Source organism: Carcharhinus amblyrhynchos, chromosome 9 (genome assembly GCF_965287045.1).
Source record: "Carcharhinus amblyrhynchos chromosome 9, sCarAmb.v2.hapA, whole genome shotgun sequence".
In the NCBI taxonomy this organism is placed as follows: Eukaryota; Metazoa; Chordata; class Chondrichthyes; order Carcharhiniformes; family Carcharhinidae; genus Carcharhinus; species Carcharhinus amblyrhynchos.
The window spans coordinates 31,793,423-31,813,178 of record NC_137332.1 but is presented as its reverse complement, the minus strand read 5'-3'; the positions used below and the strand labels follow the sequence as shown (position 1 = coordinate 31,813,178).

The following is a 19,756-nucleotide window of genomic DNA, read 5'->3' as shown; positions in this document are numbered from 1 at the left end:
CCCTATTGGTTTGAAATTGTCACATGCTGACAGTTTAGTTGCCTTCCTGTGACTGAAGATAAATGCTTCATCATCATTTCTCTTCTCTCCCTCTCCATTACACAAATGGTGTCAATTCAGTTTATGCCACAATTAAATAGTGAATTAAATTACTTTCTTCTCTCCCAATTCACAGTAAGGGTGCTCCCCCATTGCTCCCCTCGCCCTTGCCTCAACTTAAAAATTTGGTCTTCTCAGCCATCAGGAAGCAAGGTGGCACATACAAACAAGGTATTATTTCATGAATTCCAATATCTGTGTCTGGAACTCAGTTTGCAGAGTGGGTGGTATTTTTTGTGATACCAGATCTACTGAATTCAAAATTTCGAATGGGGATATCTGAATTCTCAATTTTGGGATGTAGGTCCAATACCATAATCACAACATTAGATCAGTGAGTTTACTTTTACGTAGTTTTTTAAATAAATTTGTAAGTTAAATTGAAAGGCATGACCACTGACCAGAAGCATAAGTGATCCAGCCATATCATTACCGTGGCTGTAAAAACAGGATAAACGCTGGGCACTCTGCAAGGATCAGTTAACATCCTGCCCCTTCAAAGCTTATCCATCAGTTATAAAGTTCAAGTCAGGAGTGTGATAAAATACCAAGTGTTTGGCAGGACGAGTGTTGCTCAATGTTCAGGAAACTTGACAGCATCAAGCGCAGAGCAGTCAACTTGATATTGTTTTGACCACTGGTGCATAGTGGCTGCTGTATGTATTATTACAGAATTAATTACAGCAATTCACTAAATTTCATCTAACCTCCTTGCCCTGAGACCAGAATCATGACCATGGCCACTACAAATCAAAGGGCTATCACTTCCAATAAAAGCAAAATACTGTGGATTCTGAAGATCTGAAATAAAAACAAAAAGTGCTGGATAAGTTCAGCAGGTCTGAGAGTATCGGAGGAGAGAAAAATAGAGTTGACATTTCAAGTTGAATATGACTCAAGAACACTCCAAAGAAGAATCATGTTGGGCATGAAGCATTAAGCCTATTTCGCTCTCCACAGAAGCTGCCTGACCTACTGAGTTATTCCAGCACTCCCTACTTCATCTTCAAGTTTACTTCCAAGTTACATAAGAACATAAGAAATAGGAGCAGGAGTAGGCCATCTAGCCCTTCGAGCCTGCCCCGCCATTCAATAAGATCTTGGCTGATCTGAAGTGGCTCAGTTCCACTTTCCCGCTTTCTCCTTCTAACCCTTAATCCCCTTGCCTACCAAAAACCTATCTACCCGTGTCTTAAATATATTTAGCGAGGTAGCCTCCACCACTTCAACGGGCAGAGAATTCCAGAGATTCACCACCCTTTGAGTGAAGAAGTTCCTCCTCGACTCTGTTCTAAACTGCACCCCCCTTATCTTGAGGCTGTGCCCTCTAGTCCTGCTGTCCATTCTGAGCGGGAAGGACCTCTCCACCTCTACCCTATCCATCCCTTTCATCATCTTATACGTCTCAATAAGATCCCCCCTTATCCTTCTAAACTCCAACGAGTACAAGCCCAGTCTATTCAGCCTCTCTTCATAGCTCAACCCCCTCAACTCCAGTATCAGCCTGGTGAGCGTCCTCTGCACTTCCTCCAAGGCCAAAATATCCTTGCGCAAGTGCGGCGACCAAAACTGCACACAGTACTCCAGCTGCGGCCTCACCAGTGCCCTGTACAGCTGCAGCAAGACCTCCCTACTTTTATATTCAATCCCCCTCGCTATGAAGGCCAGCATCCCATTTGCCTTCCTGACCACCTGCTGCAACTGTAGGCTGGGTTTTTGCGACTCATGCACAAGGACCCCCAGGTCCCTCTGCACTGTAGCATGCTGCAGCTTTTCGCCCTGTAAGTAGTAATCCTTCCTACTATTATTCCTACCAAAGTGGATAACCTCACACTTGCCAACATTGTATTCCATCTGCCACGTCCTCGCCCACTCGCTCAGCCTATCTAGATCCCTCTGCAGACTTTCTATACCCTCTGCACAATTTGCTGTTCCACTTATCTTTGTGTCATCAGCAAATTTCGACACCTTACACTCGGCTCCCTCCTCCAGATCATCTATATAAATGGTAAATAGCTGAGGCCCCAGCACTGATCCCTGGGGCACTTCACTAGTCACCAACCGCCAATCCGAATAGCACCCATTGACACCCTCCACCTATTTGACAGCCAATCCCCTATCCACACTAACACCTTACCCCCAACTCCAAGTCCCCTAACCTTCTGTAACAACCTTTTGTGCGGCACCTTCACCGCACTAGACACATCCTCATAGAATTCCAATAAATTCGTCAGACACGACTTCCCCTTAACGAATCCATGCTGCATCTGCTCTATCAAACAATTCTTCTCAAGATGCCTCGCTATTTCCTCTTTGATGACGGATTCAAGCATTTTTCCTACAACAGACGTTAAACTAACCGGCCTATAATTCCCTGCCTTTTGCCTGCTACCCTTTTTAAACAGCGGCGTAACATTAGCCGTTTTCCAATCTTCCAGCACTTCCCTGGAATCCAGTGAGGTTTGGAAAATAATCACTACGGCATCCACTATCACCTCCGCCATTTCCTTCAGAACCCTGGGATGCATTCCATCCGGTCCTGGGGACTTGTCCACCATCAGTCCTATTAATATGTCGAGCACTACCTCTCTAGTAACAATGATCTCATTCAGGCCCTCCACTCCTACCATCTTTCCATCGTTAACACCCGGCAAAGTATTCATGTCCTCCTCCGTGAAGACCGGAGCAAAAAACTTATTCAAGGCCTCAGCCATTTCCTCATCCCCCACCACTAAATCCCCCCTCTCATCCTCTAAGGGTCCAACATTCACCCTAGCCAGCCTCCTCCTTTTTATATATTTATAAAAACTCTTACTATCCTTTTTTATATTTAGCGCTAGCCTAGATTCATAGTCTATCCTTCCTTCCTTTATCAACTTCGTCATTCTTTCTTGATATTTAAACCTCTCCCAATTCTCTTCTCGCCCACTACTTTTAGCCACTCTAAACGCATCAGCTTTTAATTTAATACTGTCTTTTATCTCCTTCGTTATCCACGGCTGATTATCTCTTCTTCTACGATCCTTCTTTACCATCGGAATAAATTCCTGCTGAGCACCAAGAAAGATTTCCTTAAAGATTCTCCACTGTTCCCCAGCAGACGTACTGACCAATCTGCGCCCCCAATCTACATTCGTCAATTCCTCTCTCATCCTATTGTACTCCCCTCTGTTCAAACAAAGGACACAGGTCCGGGATCCTACTTTCTCCTCCTCCATCTGCATCAGAAACTCCACCATACAGTGATCACTTTTCCCAAGAGGATCCCTCACAACAAGGTCCTTAATTCTACTTGCCTCATTACATAACAGCTAAGATAGCTCGCTCCCTCGTCAGTTCCAGCACACACTGTTCAAGGAAACTATCCCGGCAGCATTCCAAGAACTCTTCCTCAAGCCCACCGCGTCCTGGCTTTGACAGATAATGCTGTCATTGTTGGAAATTCCTTACCTAACATTATTGCGGGAGCACCATCATCATAAGAACAAAAACAACAACTTTTATTTATTTAGACCTTAAATAGAAGCATTGTCGAACAAACTGCGACATTGAGTCACATAAGGCAGTTGATCAAAAGCTTTGTCAAAGAAGTAGGTTTTAAAAAGATATTAAAGGAGGAAAGAGAAGAAAAGTTGTAGAGGATGAGGGAAAGAATTGAATAGCTTAGGGGCCTGATAGATGAAGACTTGGCCACCAATAGCAGAAAATCAAAATCAGGATGCTTAAGAGGTCAGAACTTGAGGCGTGCAGATATCTCACAAAGTTGTAGGAGTGGAAGTGTGGTACCATGGTGGCACAGTGGTTAGCACTGCTGCCTCACAGCGCCAGGGGCCCAAGTTCAATTCCGGCCTCAAGTCACTGTCTGTGTGGAGTTTGCACATTCTTCCCATATCTGCATGGGTTTCCTCCCACAGTCCAAAGATATGGGGGTTAGGTTGATTGGCCAGGCTAAATTGACCCTAGTGTCAGGGGAATTAGCAAGGTAAATGTCTACAGTTACGGGAATCAGACCTGCATGGGATGGTGGTTGGTATAGACTCGATGGACTGAATGGCCTCCTCCTATACTGTAGGGATTCTATGAATAAGGACATGGAGGGATTTGAAAACTAGGACCAGCATTTTGAAACTCAGCCATAAGTTAACATTGGTCAGTGTAATAATCTTATCGAGGCTAGCCTTCTGTCACTATTCACCGTTTAATTTATAGTGATATTTGAGCACCTTCAACAACTACAGAGTGCAGATTAGTTCCAGGTCTATTGACCGATAGCCTGAGTGGAGCCAGTGGGTTTTAAACCCTCCACTGCTCCTTCCCTATTGGGCGAACCTCTACAATGAGGCTCAGGGGGATATCTATTGATAATCACCAGTGGCCACCATAACATCCCTCCCCCCTCAAGCCCATTTCTTCTCCTGCACCCCTGCCACAGAGGGAACTTTGCTGCTGCTCAGTGATCGGCTTGGGGTCAGCTGGAGGCAGGACCAGATCAGCACGCATGAAGCTGAATGGAGACCTTCGCTTCTGAAGACAGCGTCCCAAAATCACTGACTCTGGCTCTTCTTGAGGTCTCTTCTGCTTTCATATTGGAGTTCAGGGCCGGGATTTTCCCGGCCTGTTGCGTTGCAGCCGGAGGCATTTCATGAGGTTCGTGACCAGCGTCCAACAGTCTCCCAAGTGCATTACTGGCATTGAGCTTATTATCATATGGAAATGTCATTGAGATTGGTCCTGGAGACGGTGGTCTCCAGGCCAACTAGCTTCTCTCCCCGCCCCCCACCGGGAGTGGTTTTCAGCAGCAAAGTTTACAACTGCTCCCTACTAATGGGGCACAGGTGTGCTCACCCTGCTGGTGGGGACAGACTATTGAGGCCCCCTCTGGGAGGTCAGGGCTGGGGGGTGCCACTTGGGCAATTGGGCAGTGCTGGCCTGGTAACCAGGCACTGCCCAAGGGGCAAACTAGCATTGCCCATTGGGCGCCTTGGCTGCCTAGTGGGCACCAGGCAAGAGGCCAAGGCCAAACGTACAGCATATTGGGGCAGGGCCTACTGGGGGAGTAATTGGTGAGGGGGTCATCTGCTGCCACTCCACAAGTGGAATCAGTGGGGGTGGGAGGGAGGGGAGCATTCAAGGCAGTCCAAAGATTTGCGGGTTAGGTGGGTAGGCTATGCTAAATTGCCCCTTAGTGTCAGGGGACTAGCCAGGGTAGATTCATGGGGTATAGGGATAAAGCCTGGGTAGGATTTTGGTCAGTGCAGACAAGATGGGCCAAATGCCTCCTTCTGCACTGTCTGATTTTATGATTCTATGAATAATTGTCTTTCATTTAACCAGGTGTACAGGTCTTCGGTCCAGGGCATGGGATATCTATCAAGTTTAGAAATCCTATTGAATGTAAATTTATTATCTCCAGAAAGACGGACCAATTTATCCAGCTTAAGTACAGGAACAACAGGTGTGGCTCACTCTGCAAACTGTAAGGGTCTTATTATGTCCAACTTTTCCAGCCGTTCCAGTTCTGATTTTACTTTTTCCCATAGGGAGTATGGGACCAATTTCACTCTAAAACACTTAGGTGTAGCACTGGGGTCAACGTAAATCTTAGCGTTGGCTCCCTTTATTTTCACAAGCCCTTCTTGGAAGACTTCACAGTACTTATTGATGACTTCACACAGTTTCCCTGCACCTGGCCTAAAGATCTCCAGCCAGTTCAGTTTGATGTGTTAGAGCCAATATCTAAGGCTAAGACAAGGCTAAGTCCTTGTCCCTGTGCAGTGATGAGTGCAAGTCAAACCAACTGCTTCTAAGTCACTAGCGTAACCATAGTGCCCTTTATCTGCAATGGTTCCCCTGTGTAGGTGGTCTGCCTGATTTTTGAGCTTTCTAAGTTCAGGAGTGGAATACCAGCTGGGAGGCAATTATAAGCCTCCTCCCCAATAACTGAGACCGCAGCCCCATATCCATTTTCATTTTTAATGGATGACCATTTACTAACAGCTCCATCATTGCACTGACCGTGGTTGTGGGCCTATCTGCAAGGTAAGATATGGTACTACATTTAGCTTTTTCTCAAAATAGCACATATTTCATATCTTAGCCTCGATTGTGATATTCTGCAGTATTTGCAATAGTCTGTCATCTGGCATCTACAACCTTCTGAAGTACGCTTCTTAGGAATCTGAAGGCTGCCCCTGACTTTCCTTGACTGCTTGGTGATGTGGCTTGGGCTCCACTGCTGCCAAGGATGCTGGGACATTTTACTGATACCATCATTCTCAGTTGAGGGATGGACATTGCATTAGGCCTCTCTCCCCAATTGGAGCAGACTGCTATGTGATATTCCCTGAGCTCCTTCCTCTGTATTCTCAAATGATAAAGCTATCTCAGTGGCCTTCTTTAGATCCACATTGGGTTTCGTCAATAATTTATTTTGGACTGTCACTTCCTTAGTTCCATAGACAACCTATCACACAGCATGTCATTCAGGAGTAGCCCGAATTCACCACGCTCTTCCAATTTTTGTAGCCTGATCAGATATTCGGCGACAGATTCCTCAGAGATTGCCCTGCCTTGTTAAAGCGGCATCACTGGAGCATTATGGCAGGTCTAGAGTCATACAGCTTTTAATCAAGTCTACCAATGCATTAAAGGTTATGGAGTCGGGGCATCTGGGTAGATCAGACTTTTGATTACGTTGAAGGTCGGGACCCCTCATACTGTTAAAAGAATCACTTTCTGCTTCTCATCCCCCTCAATATTGCTGGCTCAAAAAAAGTAATGCATGGGCTTTGCATACTGGGCCTGTGTTCTATATTGGCATTGTAGGCTTCAGATTTCTCAAAAAGAGGCATGTTTCTTACCGGAGGATTACTTGTCTTGATAGCAAAGATGGTCCAGAGGGAAGAGAAAAGACTCGTTTTACTGGAGTTCTATGAGGATGTGTCTAGGGCGGTGGATAGAGGAGAGCTGGTGGATGTGGTCTTTCTGGATTTTCAGAAGGCGTTTGATAAGGTACCTCACAAGAGGTTACTGCAGAAGGTCAGAGGACATGGAGTTGGGGGTAGGGTGTTAGCGTGGATAGAGGATTGGTTGTCAAATAGGAGGCAGAGAGTGGGGGTCAATGGGTGCTATTCGGATTGGCGGTTGGTGACTAGTGGGGTGCCGCAGGGGTCGGTGCTGGGGCCTCAGCTATTTACCATTTATATAGATGATCTGGAGGAGGGAACCGAGTGTAGGGTGTCGAAATTTGCTGATGACACCAAGATTGGGGGAAAGGCAAATTGTGCGGAGGGTGTGGAGAGTCTGCAGAAGGATCTAGATAGGCTGGGCAAATGGGCCAGGAAATGGCAAATGGAATTTAATGTTGGCAAGTGTGAGGTGGTCCACTTTGGTAGGAAGAATGGTAGGAAGGACTATTACTTACGTGGCGAAAAACTGCAGCAGGCGACGGTGCAGAGGGACCTCGGGGTCCTTGTGCATGAGTCGCAAAAACCCAGCTTGCAGGTGCAGCAGGTGGTCAGGAAGGCGAATGGGATGCTGGCCTTCATAGCGAGGGGGATTGAATATAAAAGTAGGGAGGTCTTGCTGCAGCTGTATAGGGCATTGGTGAGGCCGCAGCTGGAGTACTGTGTGCAGTTTTGGGCGCCGCACCTGCGCAAGGATATTTTGGCCTTGGAGGGAGTGCAGAGGAGGTTTACTAGGATGATACCGGAGTTGAGGGGGTTGAGCTATGAGGAGAGGCTGAATAAACTAGGCTTGTACTCGTTAGAGTTTAGAAGAATGAGGGGAGATCTCATTGAGACGTATAAGATGATGAATGGGATGGATAGGATAGAGGTGGAGAGACTCTTCCCGCTCAAAAAAGACAGTAGGACTAGGGGGCACAGCCTCAAGATAAAGGGGGGGAGGTTTAGAACGGAGTTGAGGAGGAACTTCTTCACTCAAAGGGTGGTGAATATCTGGAATTCTCTGCCCGTTGAAGTGGTGGAGGCTGCCTCGCTAAATATTTTTAAGAAGCGGGTTGATGGGTTTTTGATAAGAGAGGGGATTAAGGGTTATGGGGAGAGGGCGGGAAAGTGGAACTGAGCCACGACAGATCAGCCATGATCTTATTGAATGGCGGGGCAGGCTCGAAGGGCCAGATGGCCTACTCCTGCTCCTATTTCTTATGTTCTTATGTACTCCTCATCACCAAGTAATAATCTTACTGAGACCTGTCTTCCATCACTGATCACTCTTTTATTTACAATGATATTTGAGCACTGTTCAGTGGCTATAGAGTGCACATCAGTCCTGAATCAATTGACTGCCAGTCTGAGCGGACCTAGCTGTTTTTAAACCCCTTCACCCACTGCTCCTTCCTACTGGGTGAGCCTCCACTCACCTAATAGGGGAGTTCAGATTCAACAAGGCCCTAAGGAAATATATTGATGATTTCATATGGCCATCACAACAGTCACCAAGCACACAGATGATGGATGATGGGTACGTGGTGCAAGTTAGGGCATGGGAAGCAGAATTTTGAATGATCTTATGTTCAAGGAAGCTAGAATGTGGAAGACCTGCTAAGAGTGCATGGCAATAGTCAAATTCAAGAGCTGCAATGGTGTACGAATAAAGCCCACCAGATATTTCTCAGGGCAGCAAGGAACAGGCAATAAATATAACCTCGCAATCATTGTTTACAGCCCCAGAAGAAATTTTAAAAAAGCAAAATTTGTCCAAGAAGTCAGCGAATAAAATAAAATCTCAAGCACCAGCATGTTGGCCAAAACTGCATATTACCTTTCAAAGGATCACTATAATTTTTTAAAATCTATGTTGATATTTTTCTTTTTACCTTCAATATAAAAAGCTATGTGCAGGCATGGTCAGGCTGTCACAGATGAGACTACTCATTTACTGGTAGCATTTCTCTATTTGATGTAAATAATTGCATCAGAGGTTGATCAGGCCACATCAATGACATAACTGTAACAACCTTCAGAGTTTCATACCTCAATTAGCTGAAAAGCTGGTTTTTGGAGCACATTTCCATTTAATGAAATGGCACTTTTTATTTCAACGTGATTCACACCCGGAAAGCATTACATAACAAGGAAAGGATTTATATTTAAAAAAACATTCAAAGGCAAAAGTGCAAAATAGATATCAATAAGAACTAAAGCAGATATAGATCCTCCTTAAATAGCTCTGCAGAAAATGCACCACATTATGTGGTATGAGTTGAATAAACTAGGCAAATTCTACATACATCCCAATCTGTACTGAAATACTGGACTTTGACTAGAAGCATTAATAGAATGTTGCAAAAGGGAATGATAACTGGATAAGGGAGCGGAGGGAGAAAATCAGCCAAGTGTATGTTTTTTTAATTTGCACATGGGATGTGAGTATCACTGGCAAGGCCAGCATTTTCAACACCAGGCCTAGATTATTCTTGAGAAGCTGTTAGTGAACTGCCTTCACGAAACACTGCAGTCCATGTGATGGAGGTACACCCAAGGTGTTGTTAGGAATGAAAATCTGGATTTTTGACCCAGTGCCAGCAAAGGAAAAGTGAAACAATCAAAGTCTAGAAAGATGTGTGACTTAGAGATAAACTTGTAGGTGGTGGTGTTGTTATGCCTCTGTTACCCTCAAAGTGGTGAAGGTCAGAAGTCTAGAAGTGCTATCGAAGGAAGCTTCATGAGTTGCAGCAGAGATTTCGGGTCAGTATCCTTTTTGTTGGCTCAGATTGTGTTGGCTCTGGTCAGAGACTTTCTGTGCTAAAGGTCTGTTGTGATTGGCAAGGTTTGTGTCAGCTTGGGCTGTCAGCTTAGGTCCCGGCTAATGGTCAATGAGGTTAGAAAAAATTCTAGTCTTCGGATGTATTCAATTTTCGGATATATCAATAAAAGATACTCAACCTTTAATGGTAAACACTGCTGCTACTGTGCCGGTGATACAGGGAATGAATGCTTAAGGTAGTAATGTTGATCAAGTGAACTGCTTTGGCCTGATCGATATCGAGTTTCTGAATTCTGAAGATGCTGGATGGGGTGCCAATCAAACAGGCTTCTTTGTTCAGACAACGGCAAGCTTTTTGAGTATTGTTGGAGCTGCACTCATCCAGGCAACAAAGAACAAAGAACAACCCAGCACGGGAAACAGGCCCTTCGGCCCAACGAGCCCGCGCCGCCGCATCACCCTACACCTATTCTACCCTGCATGTTTACGAATGGAACCCTACTCAGTCAGATTCAGGGAGGAAATAGTGTCAATTTGGTAAAAACCGATTAGCCTAAGAGCACATCTTTGGGGTGTGGGAGGAAACCGGAGCGCCTGGAGGAAACCCACGCAACCACAGGGAGAATGCGCAAACTCCCACAGACACAGGCCCAAATCCATGTGTCTGCACAGCCAGCAGTGCTAGTCACTGAGCTGTTGCGGCGCCCGTCTACCGGTCCAGGATCAAGCACACACACCGACATGAAGTACTAGGCCACTCCTGGACTTCCAAGAGCAGCCCACGCGCGACCCGCCGTGTGCATGCCCCTCGCTTGACACGAGGTGGACCTCCACCTGTGGAACAAAGACAAAAATATTAATCTTACAGCCTGCCTTTCCGGTGTCTCCCGAGGTTTAACCCTATTTAATAGCCCCTACCATATCCCTCCATTCTCGTTTCACTCATGTGCCTATCTAACTGCATCTTAAACGAGTCCAACGTTCCTGCCTCCACCACCCTACTCGGTAGCGCATTGCAGACCCCCACAACTCTCTGCGTAAAGAACCTTCTTCTCACCTCCAAATTATACCTCTCCCCCCTCACCCTTAAATGATGACCTCTCGTGTTCGTACCCAGTCTAGGGAGCAGTCTCTCACTATTAACTCTATCTATTCCCCTCAGTATCTTATATACTTCTATCATGTCCCCTCTCAATCTCCATCTTTCCAAGGAGAATAGTCCCAGTTTCTTCAATCTCTCCTCGTAACCCAGTCCCCCCATGCCAGGCAACATCCTGGTAAACCTCCTCTGCACCCTTTCCAGAGACTCCACGTCCTTCCGGTAGTAAGGTGACCAGAACTGGACGCAGTACTCCAAATGCGGTCTAACCAACGTTCTGTACAACTGAAGCATTAGACGGCAGCTTTTATACTCTATGCCCCTTCCTATAAAGGCTAACATCCCATAAGCCTTCCTAACAACCTTCTCCACTTGTGACGCAACCTTCATGGATTTGTGAACCTGCACTCCCAGGTCCCTCTGTATGTCTATACTCCTAATCGGCCTACCTTTTATCACATAGCTCCTCTCTGCATTATTCCGTCCAAAATGCATCACCTCGCATTTGTCAGGATTAAATGCCATCTGTCACCTATCTGCCCACTGCACCAACCTATCTATATCCTGTCGTATCACCTGACAATCCAGTTCCGTACCCGCCAACCCTGCCATCTTGGTGACATCAGCAAACTTGCTGATCACACCACCTACGCCCTCTTCCAAGTCATTTATGTAGACTACAAAGAGGAGGTCCCAGTACTGAGCCCTGCGGCACACCACTGGTCACTGGCCTCCAGCCCGACAAGGTCCCCTCCACAACTACCCTCTGTCTCCTATTTCCCAGCCAGTTCTCAATCCACCTAGCTACCTGACCTCGTATCCCATGCGCCTTAACCTTTTCTACCAGCCTACCGTGAGGGACTTTGTCAAACGCCTTACTGAAATCCATATAGATGACATCAACGGCTCTCCCATCGTCAACCGTTTTTGTCACCTCCTCAAAGAATTCCACCAGATTCGTAAGGCAAGACCTCCCTCTAACAAAGCCATGTTGCGTATCCCTAATCAGATCGCAACGCTCCAAATGCTCATACATCCTACCCCTAAGTATTTTTTCCATTAACTTCCCTACCACCGATGTCAAACTCACCGGTCTATAATTCCCAGGGTTATCCCTACTACCTTTTCTGAACAACGGGACCACATTTGCTACCCTCCAGTCTTCTGGGACCTCACCTGTGTCCAAAGAAGAGACAAAGATGTGCGCCAGAGGCCCAGCAATTTCATCTTTCGCCTCCCTAAGCAGCCTGGGATAAATACCATCAGGCCCCGGAGCTTTATCCGTCCTTACGCTACCTAAGAGCCCTAGCACTTCCTCTCTCGTAATAACTATATCCTGCAACTGAACCTCCGCTCCCTCCAAGAGACCGCACGATTCCGAACCCCTCTCCTTCGTGAATACCGACGCAAAGTATTCATTCAGGAGCTCCCCCATTCCCTCCGACTCAATACACAACTCTCCACTCTTGTCCCTAAGAGGACCAATTTTCCCTCTAACTACTAGTGGATAGTATTCCATCACATTCCTGATTTTTGCCTTATAGATCATTAACAGGTTTTGCAGAGTCAGGAGGTGAGCTGCTCACTGCAGAACCCCAGCCTCTGACCTGTTCTTGCAGCCATAATATTTATACAGCTAGTTCAGTCCAGTTTCTGGTCAAGGGTAACTCCTAAGATGCTGACAATGGGAGATTCTGTAATGATAATGCCATTGAATATCCTCCCTTGCAAGAGATGGTCATTGCCTGGCGCCAGTGTGGCACAAATTTCACTTGCCACTGATAAGCCGAAGGTTAAATGTAGTCTAGAACTTGCTGATTCAGTATCTGAGGAGTTGCAATCATCAGCAAACATTCCCACTACTGACCTTGAGGGATGATCATTGGTAAAACAGCTCAAAATGGCTGGACCCAAGACACTATCCAAAGGAACACCTGTAGTGATATCTTTGGGCCGAGAGAATTGAATTCCAACAAACACAACCATCTCACTTTGTGCTAACTATGTCACTAACAAGTAGAGTTCTTTCCAATTGATTTCAGTTTCGCTGGGCCTCTTGATGCCACATGGCCAAATACTGCCTTGAAGTCAAGGGCAGTCATTCTTACCTCACCTTGAGTTCATTTCTTTTGTTCATGTTTGGACCGTGACTATAATATGGTCTGCAGCTGAATGGCCATGGGGTGATGATGGAAGAGTCTGGGATATTAGCTGTCAGGTTGAATTCAGTGAGTGTGACAATGTCAGGCTGCTCCTTGATATGTCTGTGAAACAATTCTCCTAATTTTGGCACAAGTCCCCAGGTGTGAGGCAGACTTTGCAGGGTCAACTTGGCAGGGTATGCCATTGTTGTTCCAATGCCTAAGTCAATGCTGAGTGGTCCGTACAGTTATATTTCTTTTTGCCTATTCTCCAGCTGTTTGATATAACTGAGTGGTTTGCTATACCACTTCAGAAGACAGTCAAGAGTCAACCACATTGCTGTGGTTCTGGCATCACGTATTGACCAGAACAGCCAAGTACAACAATGTCCTTCAGTGATGGAAATATGTGAATCAGATCGATTTTTAAAACAATGCCTTAATTTCATGATCGTCACTATGTGCATACTAGCCTTTAGTGATTCATACACTAAGATGCCCAGATCCCTCTGGGGCTCAGATTATTGCAATCTCTGATCATTTAGATTATATGTTTATCTTTTATTTTTCCCACTCTCTCACATTAAATTCTATTTGCTGGGGCTTTGGCAACTCACTTAACCTTTGTAGCCTCTTTATGGCCTCTTCAGATCCTATGATCCTACCAACCTTTGTGTCATCAGCAAATTTAGCAACCATATCTTTGATCCCTTGATCCAAGTTATCTGAATAAATTGCAAAAACTTGAGCTCCCAGCTCTGATCCCTGTGATCTACCACTTGTTACATCTTGCCAACTCCATTTATGCCTCCCCTCTGCTTTTATGTTAGCCGGTCTTTCTTTTATCCATCTTAATATATTACCCACTACACCATGAGCTTTTGGGATGTTTACATTTGGGAACAAAAATTAGGTGGGGTTTAAACCAGTTGTTAATTAACTATTGTCCATTTTATACTACTATTGAAGACCAATTTCACAGAACAAAGAAGAACAATACAGCACAGGAACAGGCCCTTTGGCCTCCAAGCCTGTACCAATCATGTGTTCCTAACTAGACCATCCGTTTGTATCCCTCTATTCCCAGTCTGCTCATGTGGCTATATAGATAAGTCTTAAAATGATCCTAATGTGTCTACCTCAACTATCTTGCTTGGCAGTGCATTCCAGGCCCCACAACCCTCTGTGTAAAATACGTCCCCCACATATCTGTATTGAACCTTGTCCCCCTTACCTTGAACTTGTGACCCCTTGTGCTTGTCATTTCCAAATTGGGAAAAGACTTCCAACTGTTCACCCTATCTATGTCCTTCATAATTTTATAAACTTCTATCCTCAACCTCCATCTTTCCAGGGAGAACAACCCTAGTTTGCTCAGTCTCACCTCATAGCTAAGACCCTCCATACAAAGCAACATCCTGGTAAACCTTTTCTGCACTCTCTCCAAAGCTTCCATGTCCTTCTTGTAGTGTGGCGACCAGAACTGGGCACAGTATTCCAAATGTGGCCTAACCAACTTTCTATATAACTGCGACATCATATGCCAACTTTTATACTCTATGCTTCGTCCAATAAAAGTAAGCATGCCATGTGCTTTCTTTACCACCTTTTCCACCTGTGTTGCCACCTTGAACTTGCATACTCAGTTCCCTCTGTTGTGTTTATACTCCTGATGATTCTGCCATTTATTGTTTAGCTCCCCTCTGCATTAGATCTACCAAAATGCATCACTTCACATTTATCTGGATTAAATTCCATCTGCCATTTCTCCACCCAATTTTCCAGCCTATCTATATCCTGCTGTATTCTCTGACAATGTTCATCACTATCCGCAACTCCAGCAGTCTTTGTGTCGTCCGCAAACTTACTAACCAGACCAGTTACATTAACTTCCAAATCATTTATATATATCACAAACCGCAGAGGTCCCAGTATAGAGCCCTGCAGAACACCACTAATCACAGACTTCCAATCAGAAAAAGAACCCCTCCACAACTACGCTCTGTCTTCTGTGGCCAAGCCAGCTCTGTACCCATCTAGGTAGTTCACTTTTGATCCCGTGAGATTTAACCTTTTGCACCAGCCTGCCATGAGGGACCTTATCAAATGTTTTACTAAAATCCATGCAGACGACATCCACAGCCCATCCCTCGTCAATCAAAGAGAGATGTATTTTGTCTCTAACCCATACTTGAGCGTGCTCAATTCTGATACTGGGTCAGTACTGCTGTCTCACAGCGCCAGGGACCTGGGTTCAATTCCTGGCTTGGACCACTGTCTGTGCGGAGTCTGCACATTCGCCCCGTGTCTGTGTGGGTTTCCTCTGGGTGCTCTGGTTTCCTCCCACAGTGCAAAAGACATGTTGGTTAGGTGTATTGGCCATGATGCACCTAAATTCTCCCTCAGTGTACCCGAACAGGCACTGGAATATGGTGATTAGGGGATTTTCACATTAACTTCATTGCAGTGTTAATGTAAGCCTACTTGTTACACTAATAATAAACAAGATAATGAAATGTGAAACAGCAATGTCTTGTTTCAACATTGATAGATTCACCAAGATATTTAACAAGTATTTTGGATACAAAATGGGAGCAGAGTATCATGTTTTAAAAGTAATTTTTTAAAAAACTGCACAGTGGCTAATTTTATTTAAAATAAATAAAAGGTTTCAAAACAGTACTAAGGATTTACCAAGGCTCAATTAGAGCCAATTATTATGCTAACTACATGTCTATGTTGTTTCCGAAGGGGGATTGAAAACTAATTACATGACTAACAGAAAAAACTTTGCAGCATCTATGGCCTTTAATAAGTCTATATTATATAATAAAGCAAACCTATGTTAATTCCCCACTTGAATTTCTCTAATTATTTCTTCTTGGTAATTTTTCTTCTTAAATTTATTTATATTTTATTGTGGTAATTTATTTACTAACATCTTAACTTCTAAATCACTCCTGATATACATGCTCTCTTTTACACACTAGCTACTAATTCAATTTTTTTATCCAGGCTGCAGCAGTTTTGCATTGAAATGCAGGGAGTCAATGCTGTCGATTGATTCTTCTACCCTTGCTGCAAAATTATACAAAAACTCACCACATGTGATTGTAAAGTGTCTGTGAATTAGAGTAATCTAAGTGAAGCACATCACTTTTGTTACAGTTGTGTTTGGAACTGCTTGGTTCCCCTCGTTGCCCCAGTTATATTGCAGGGCACCTCAATGACCCAAGAGGCTCCAATGAATACAAATCACTGTGCATCCCTTCATTACTTCCATTGATTTGTCCCCCAAACACTGCACTTTTTAAAGATCTTTCTTTGTCCTTCCTGTTACCAGTGCATGAAAAAAAAGAAAAATACTGTATATAGATTGTCTATTTTTAAGTATTTATAAATACCCACACAAAAATAAGTTATGTTTAAATTGAGCTAGATTTTTCCAAGTTTATTGCCAGCAGCTGAGGATAAAGACTAATTACATGCAATTTATAGCAAAGAAATAAGCCATTCAGCCTAATGATCTATGCTGGTGTTTATATCTCATTTAACCCCATCTGTATATTTCTTTCTCCCTATGTGCTTACATAGGTTCCCCTTAAATGCATCTATCTTGTTAAATTCAACTACTCCATTTCTACATTCTCATCACTAAGAGTAAAGACATTTCTTTTGAATTTTAAAATGATAATCTTGATATTTACGGGCTGGTTTGAACTCCCCCGCCACCAAAAATATCTTCTTTACGTCCATTTTATCAGACCCCTTCATTATTTTAATGAGCTAAAAAACTCATAGCTTTGACAGACAAATGCCAGCTAGAGGGGAAAAGTGACAATGGAACAATAGGGGATCTGACAGTTGATACAGCAAGACTCTATTTCCAAAGAAATGGGACTCCAGAATAACAGATTAAATTTTAACTTTCAGATAGTGGACTGTCCATTCCTGTTTGTTTTGGAGGGGGCTAGATCAATCAGGACGAATAAGACTTCAGTTTCCATGCCACCAGCAGGCTGCTTATCCCCTGTGAGCCTCCCACTGTATCTTGCTGGCTCTCAGGAACCTCAGACTCTTCACCATTCTACAGGCCCAGGTGGTGAGAGTAGGCTCAGATCAGCCCCCTCAGTACTTTTGGGATATCAAGATAAGCTACAGTGACTGTGCAAAAAATGCACCCAAAAATATTTTTGCAACATTTCCAGCAGCAGTCCCTTGAAGAATGGATGGTCTGACTGCTCAATGCCAAGATAAATGAATGGAGCTCACCCCTACTCCTGAAAATTTAATTAGGGCCGTAGCTCTGTCATGGGACCCTGATTTACATTATCAAGAAGTCCATTGCCTTAAGTGAACGGGTCTCACACTTGTTAAGGAAAGGCATTTTAAAAAATGGCAGCTCTTGAAGCATCATCATAGGCATACCAACCATTGAGATTGTAACTGCCTATTAACATTAGTCAGGTGAAATTTGGTCCCAACATCACTTATAGTATGGTTTTTACACCAAATTACACATCTACAGTGTTGCCAATTTAACACAAAAGTCCAGTATACTGTGACTCCTCAAGGTTTATTGACACCCATAGTAGCAATCTGATGAGTGAATAGTCTTGTGTAGGCTTCAGTACAGCAGTTCAATCTGGCACAACATCCAGATTTCAATGTATGCTGGAATGTCAAAATTGATCTTGTGTTTTCAGATTTCTATGGGCAAGTCAGCATAGCAATATATATATCAAGTTATATATTGGTTGCCAATATTCATTAAAACTCAGACCCTCCACATTTGTGCAGGCATGTGTGTAATTTCTGACACAGCATGCACATGACTTATGACGCATTATGTTTGGTTGTACAAATACAGTGTTAATCAATGGGCTGACAATATGCAGCAAGTATAACCTGACAGTAAATTCTACGACTTAATGTTTCTCATTCATACTAGCCAGATGTGGCTGGTGCAATTTCAGAAATGTGTAAGAGCCTGGTTTGGTAAACTTAAAATGCGATATAAATTCAACAAAAAACTGTCCAACTCAATCTTTTACTGTATTATCCTCCTATCCCAGGTACAAGTTTGTTTATTCATTCAATGGATGTGCTGATTGTTGGTAAGGTCAGCATTTACTGCCCATCCTTATTTGATCCTGAGAGGATGGTGGTGAACATCTTCTTGCACCATTGTAATCTGTGTTATGTAGGGATACTCATATTGCTGTTGGGTAGGGAATACAAGTATTTTGATCCAAAAACAAAACAGAATGATGATATATTTCTAAGTAAAAATGGTGTATAGCTTGCAGGAGAATTTGCAGGTGGTGTCCTAATGTGCCTGCTGTCCTTATTCAGGCAGTAGATATTGGGGGTTTGGAAGGTGCTATTGAATTTGATTTGTAATCATTTGTATTTTAAGATAATCTTCTTTGGCTTCTGCAAGCAGATAGAAATCTTGACTCTGTATCTATCTTGTCTGCCAACTAAAATACAATCTGGGTGAAGAATCTCAGTTCAACCTCACAACCACTCCATTACCACGACTACTTTCTTCCTCTTCACAAGCTGCTCACCTCTTCTCGGTTGAAACACTAAAGCAGGAAATTTTCATTTCAAGGCTTAATTTTTCAAAGGCACGCATAATCAACCTCCCCGTCTCAACTTACAAAAGAAATGAAGAACAAATCTTTGCGTCCTTACTCGCATAAAGTCAGATACTCTTGTCATCACGCTCTTTGTACACAATGAACAAATTTCAAAATTTCAAATTCCTCTCTTTAAATTATCACAAAATTTCCCCACTCTACTTCAGTAATCTTTGCTTTTGTGTTCAAACATTCTTTGTTCTCCTAACATCAGGTTACTCTTTGTCCCTCATTTCTTCTGTTCACCACTAGCGCTAGCTCAGCCAACTCTGCAATCCTCTCTCTTGATGATGTCACTATCCCACCCCTTACCCTATTTTAAGCAGTATTTTCAATTGACATCACCTTGATCATGCTTCCATTCCCCTAATCCAACATTTTCCCTTCTGCTTGGAATTTAATGTTGTTCCTCTTAAATGTAAAGCATTTAGAAAAATCTCCTGTCTCCAAAAAGCATTACAGAAATAAAAGTTGTTGTCAAAAACATTATTCCAAATAGATAAATTCTGTTAGGAACAATCTAGTATTCAACAATCTAGTATTGGAAATTCTAATTTCTTACATTGTTTTTAAATCCCAGTCACCACAGGTTACAAAGATGGAATTGACTTTAGGATCCAGCAAACCTTCTTTTCTCATCCAGTCGTCAACCATCTGCAAAAAACAAAAAAGATTAATCAATGAACAAATAGAACTAAAGCAAGCTTATTTCCAATGCAAGACAGGAGATATGAAACTTTATTCAGCATTCTGATGCAATATTCTGGCTGTGCTTCTTTCAACAACTTTTGCATATTACATAAAATCTATAGCACAGTAATCAGTCATTTGATCCAAATGGTGACAGTGTTATACACCACATGAACTTCCTTTCACTCTAATTACCACTCTCCATACTGCCTTTCATAGTGCAGAAAGAGGCCATTCAGCTCATCAAGTCTACACTGACTTTCTGACAGAACATCTTACCCTGATCCCATCTCTGTAACCCCACATCTTTACCCCACTCATTCCCCTAAGCTAAACGTCTTGGGACACCATAG

At 43.7% G+C, this 19,756-nt stretch overlaps 1 protein-coding gene across 6 annotated transcripts in view; it reads right to left on the bottom strand.

The window, feature by feature from the left end:
- The window catches only part of LOC145347693 (ERI1 exoribonuclease 3-like), a 360,320-nt gene that overhangs the window by 285,026 nt on the left and 55,538 nt on the right, over positions 1-19,756 (bottom strand). For all 6 annotated transcript variants that reach the window (XM_080195394.1, XM_080195393.1, XM_080195399.1 and 3 more), the window contains one exon: positions 19,276-19,367. In XM_080195394.1, coding sequence (XP_080051520.1) covers positions 19,276-19,367 — 92 coding nt within the window. The remainder of the gene's footprint in view (positions 1-19,275; positions 19,368-19,756) is intronic.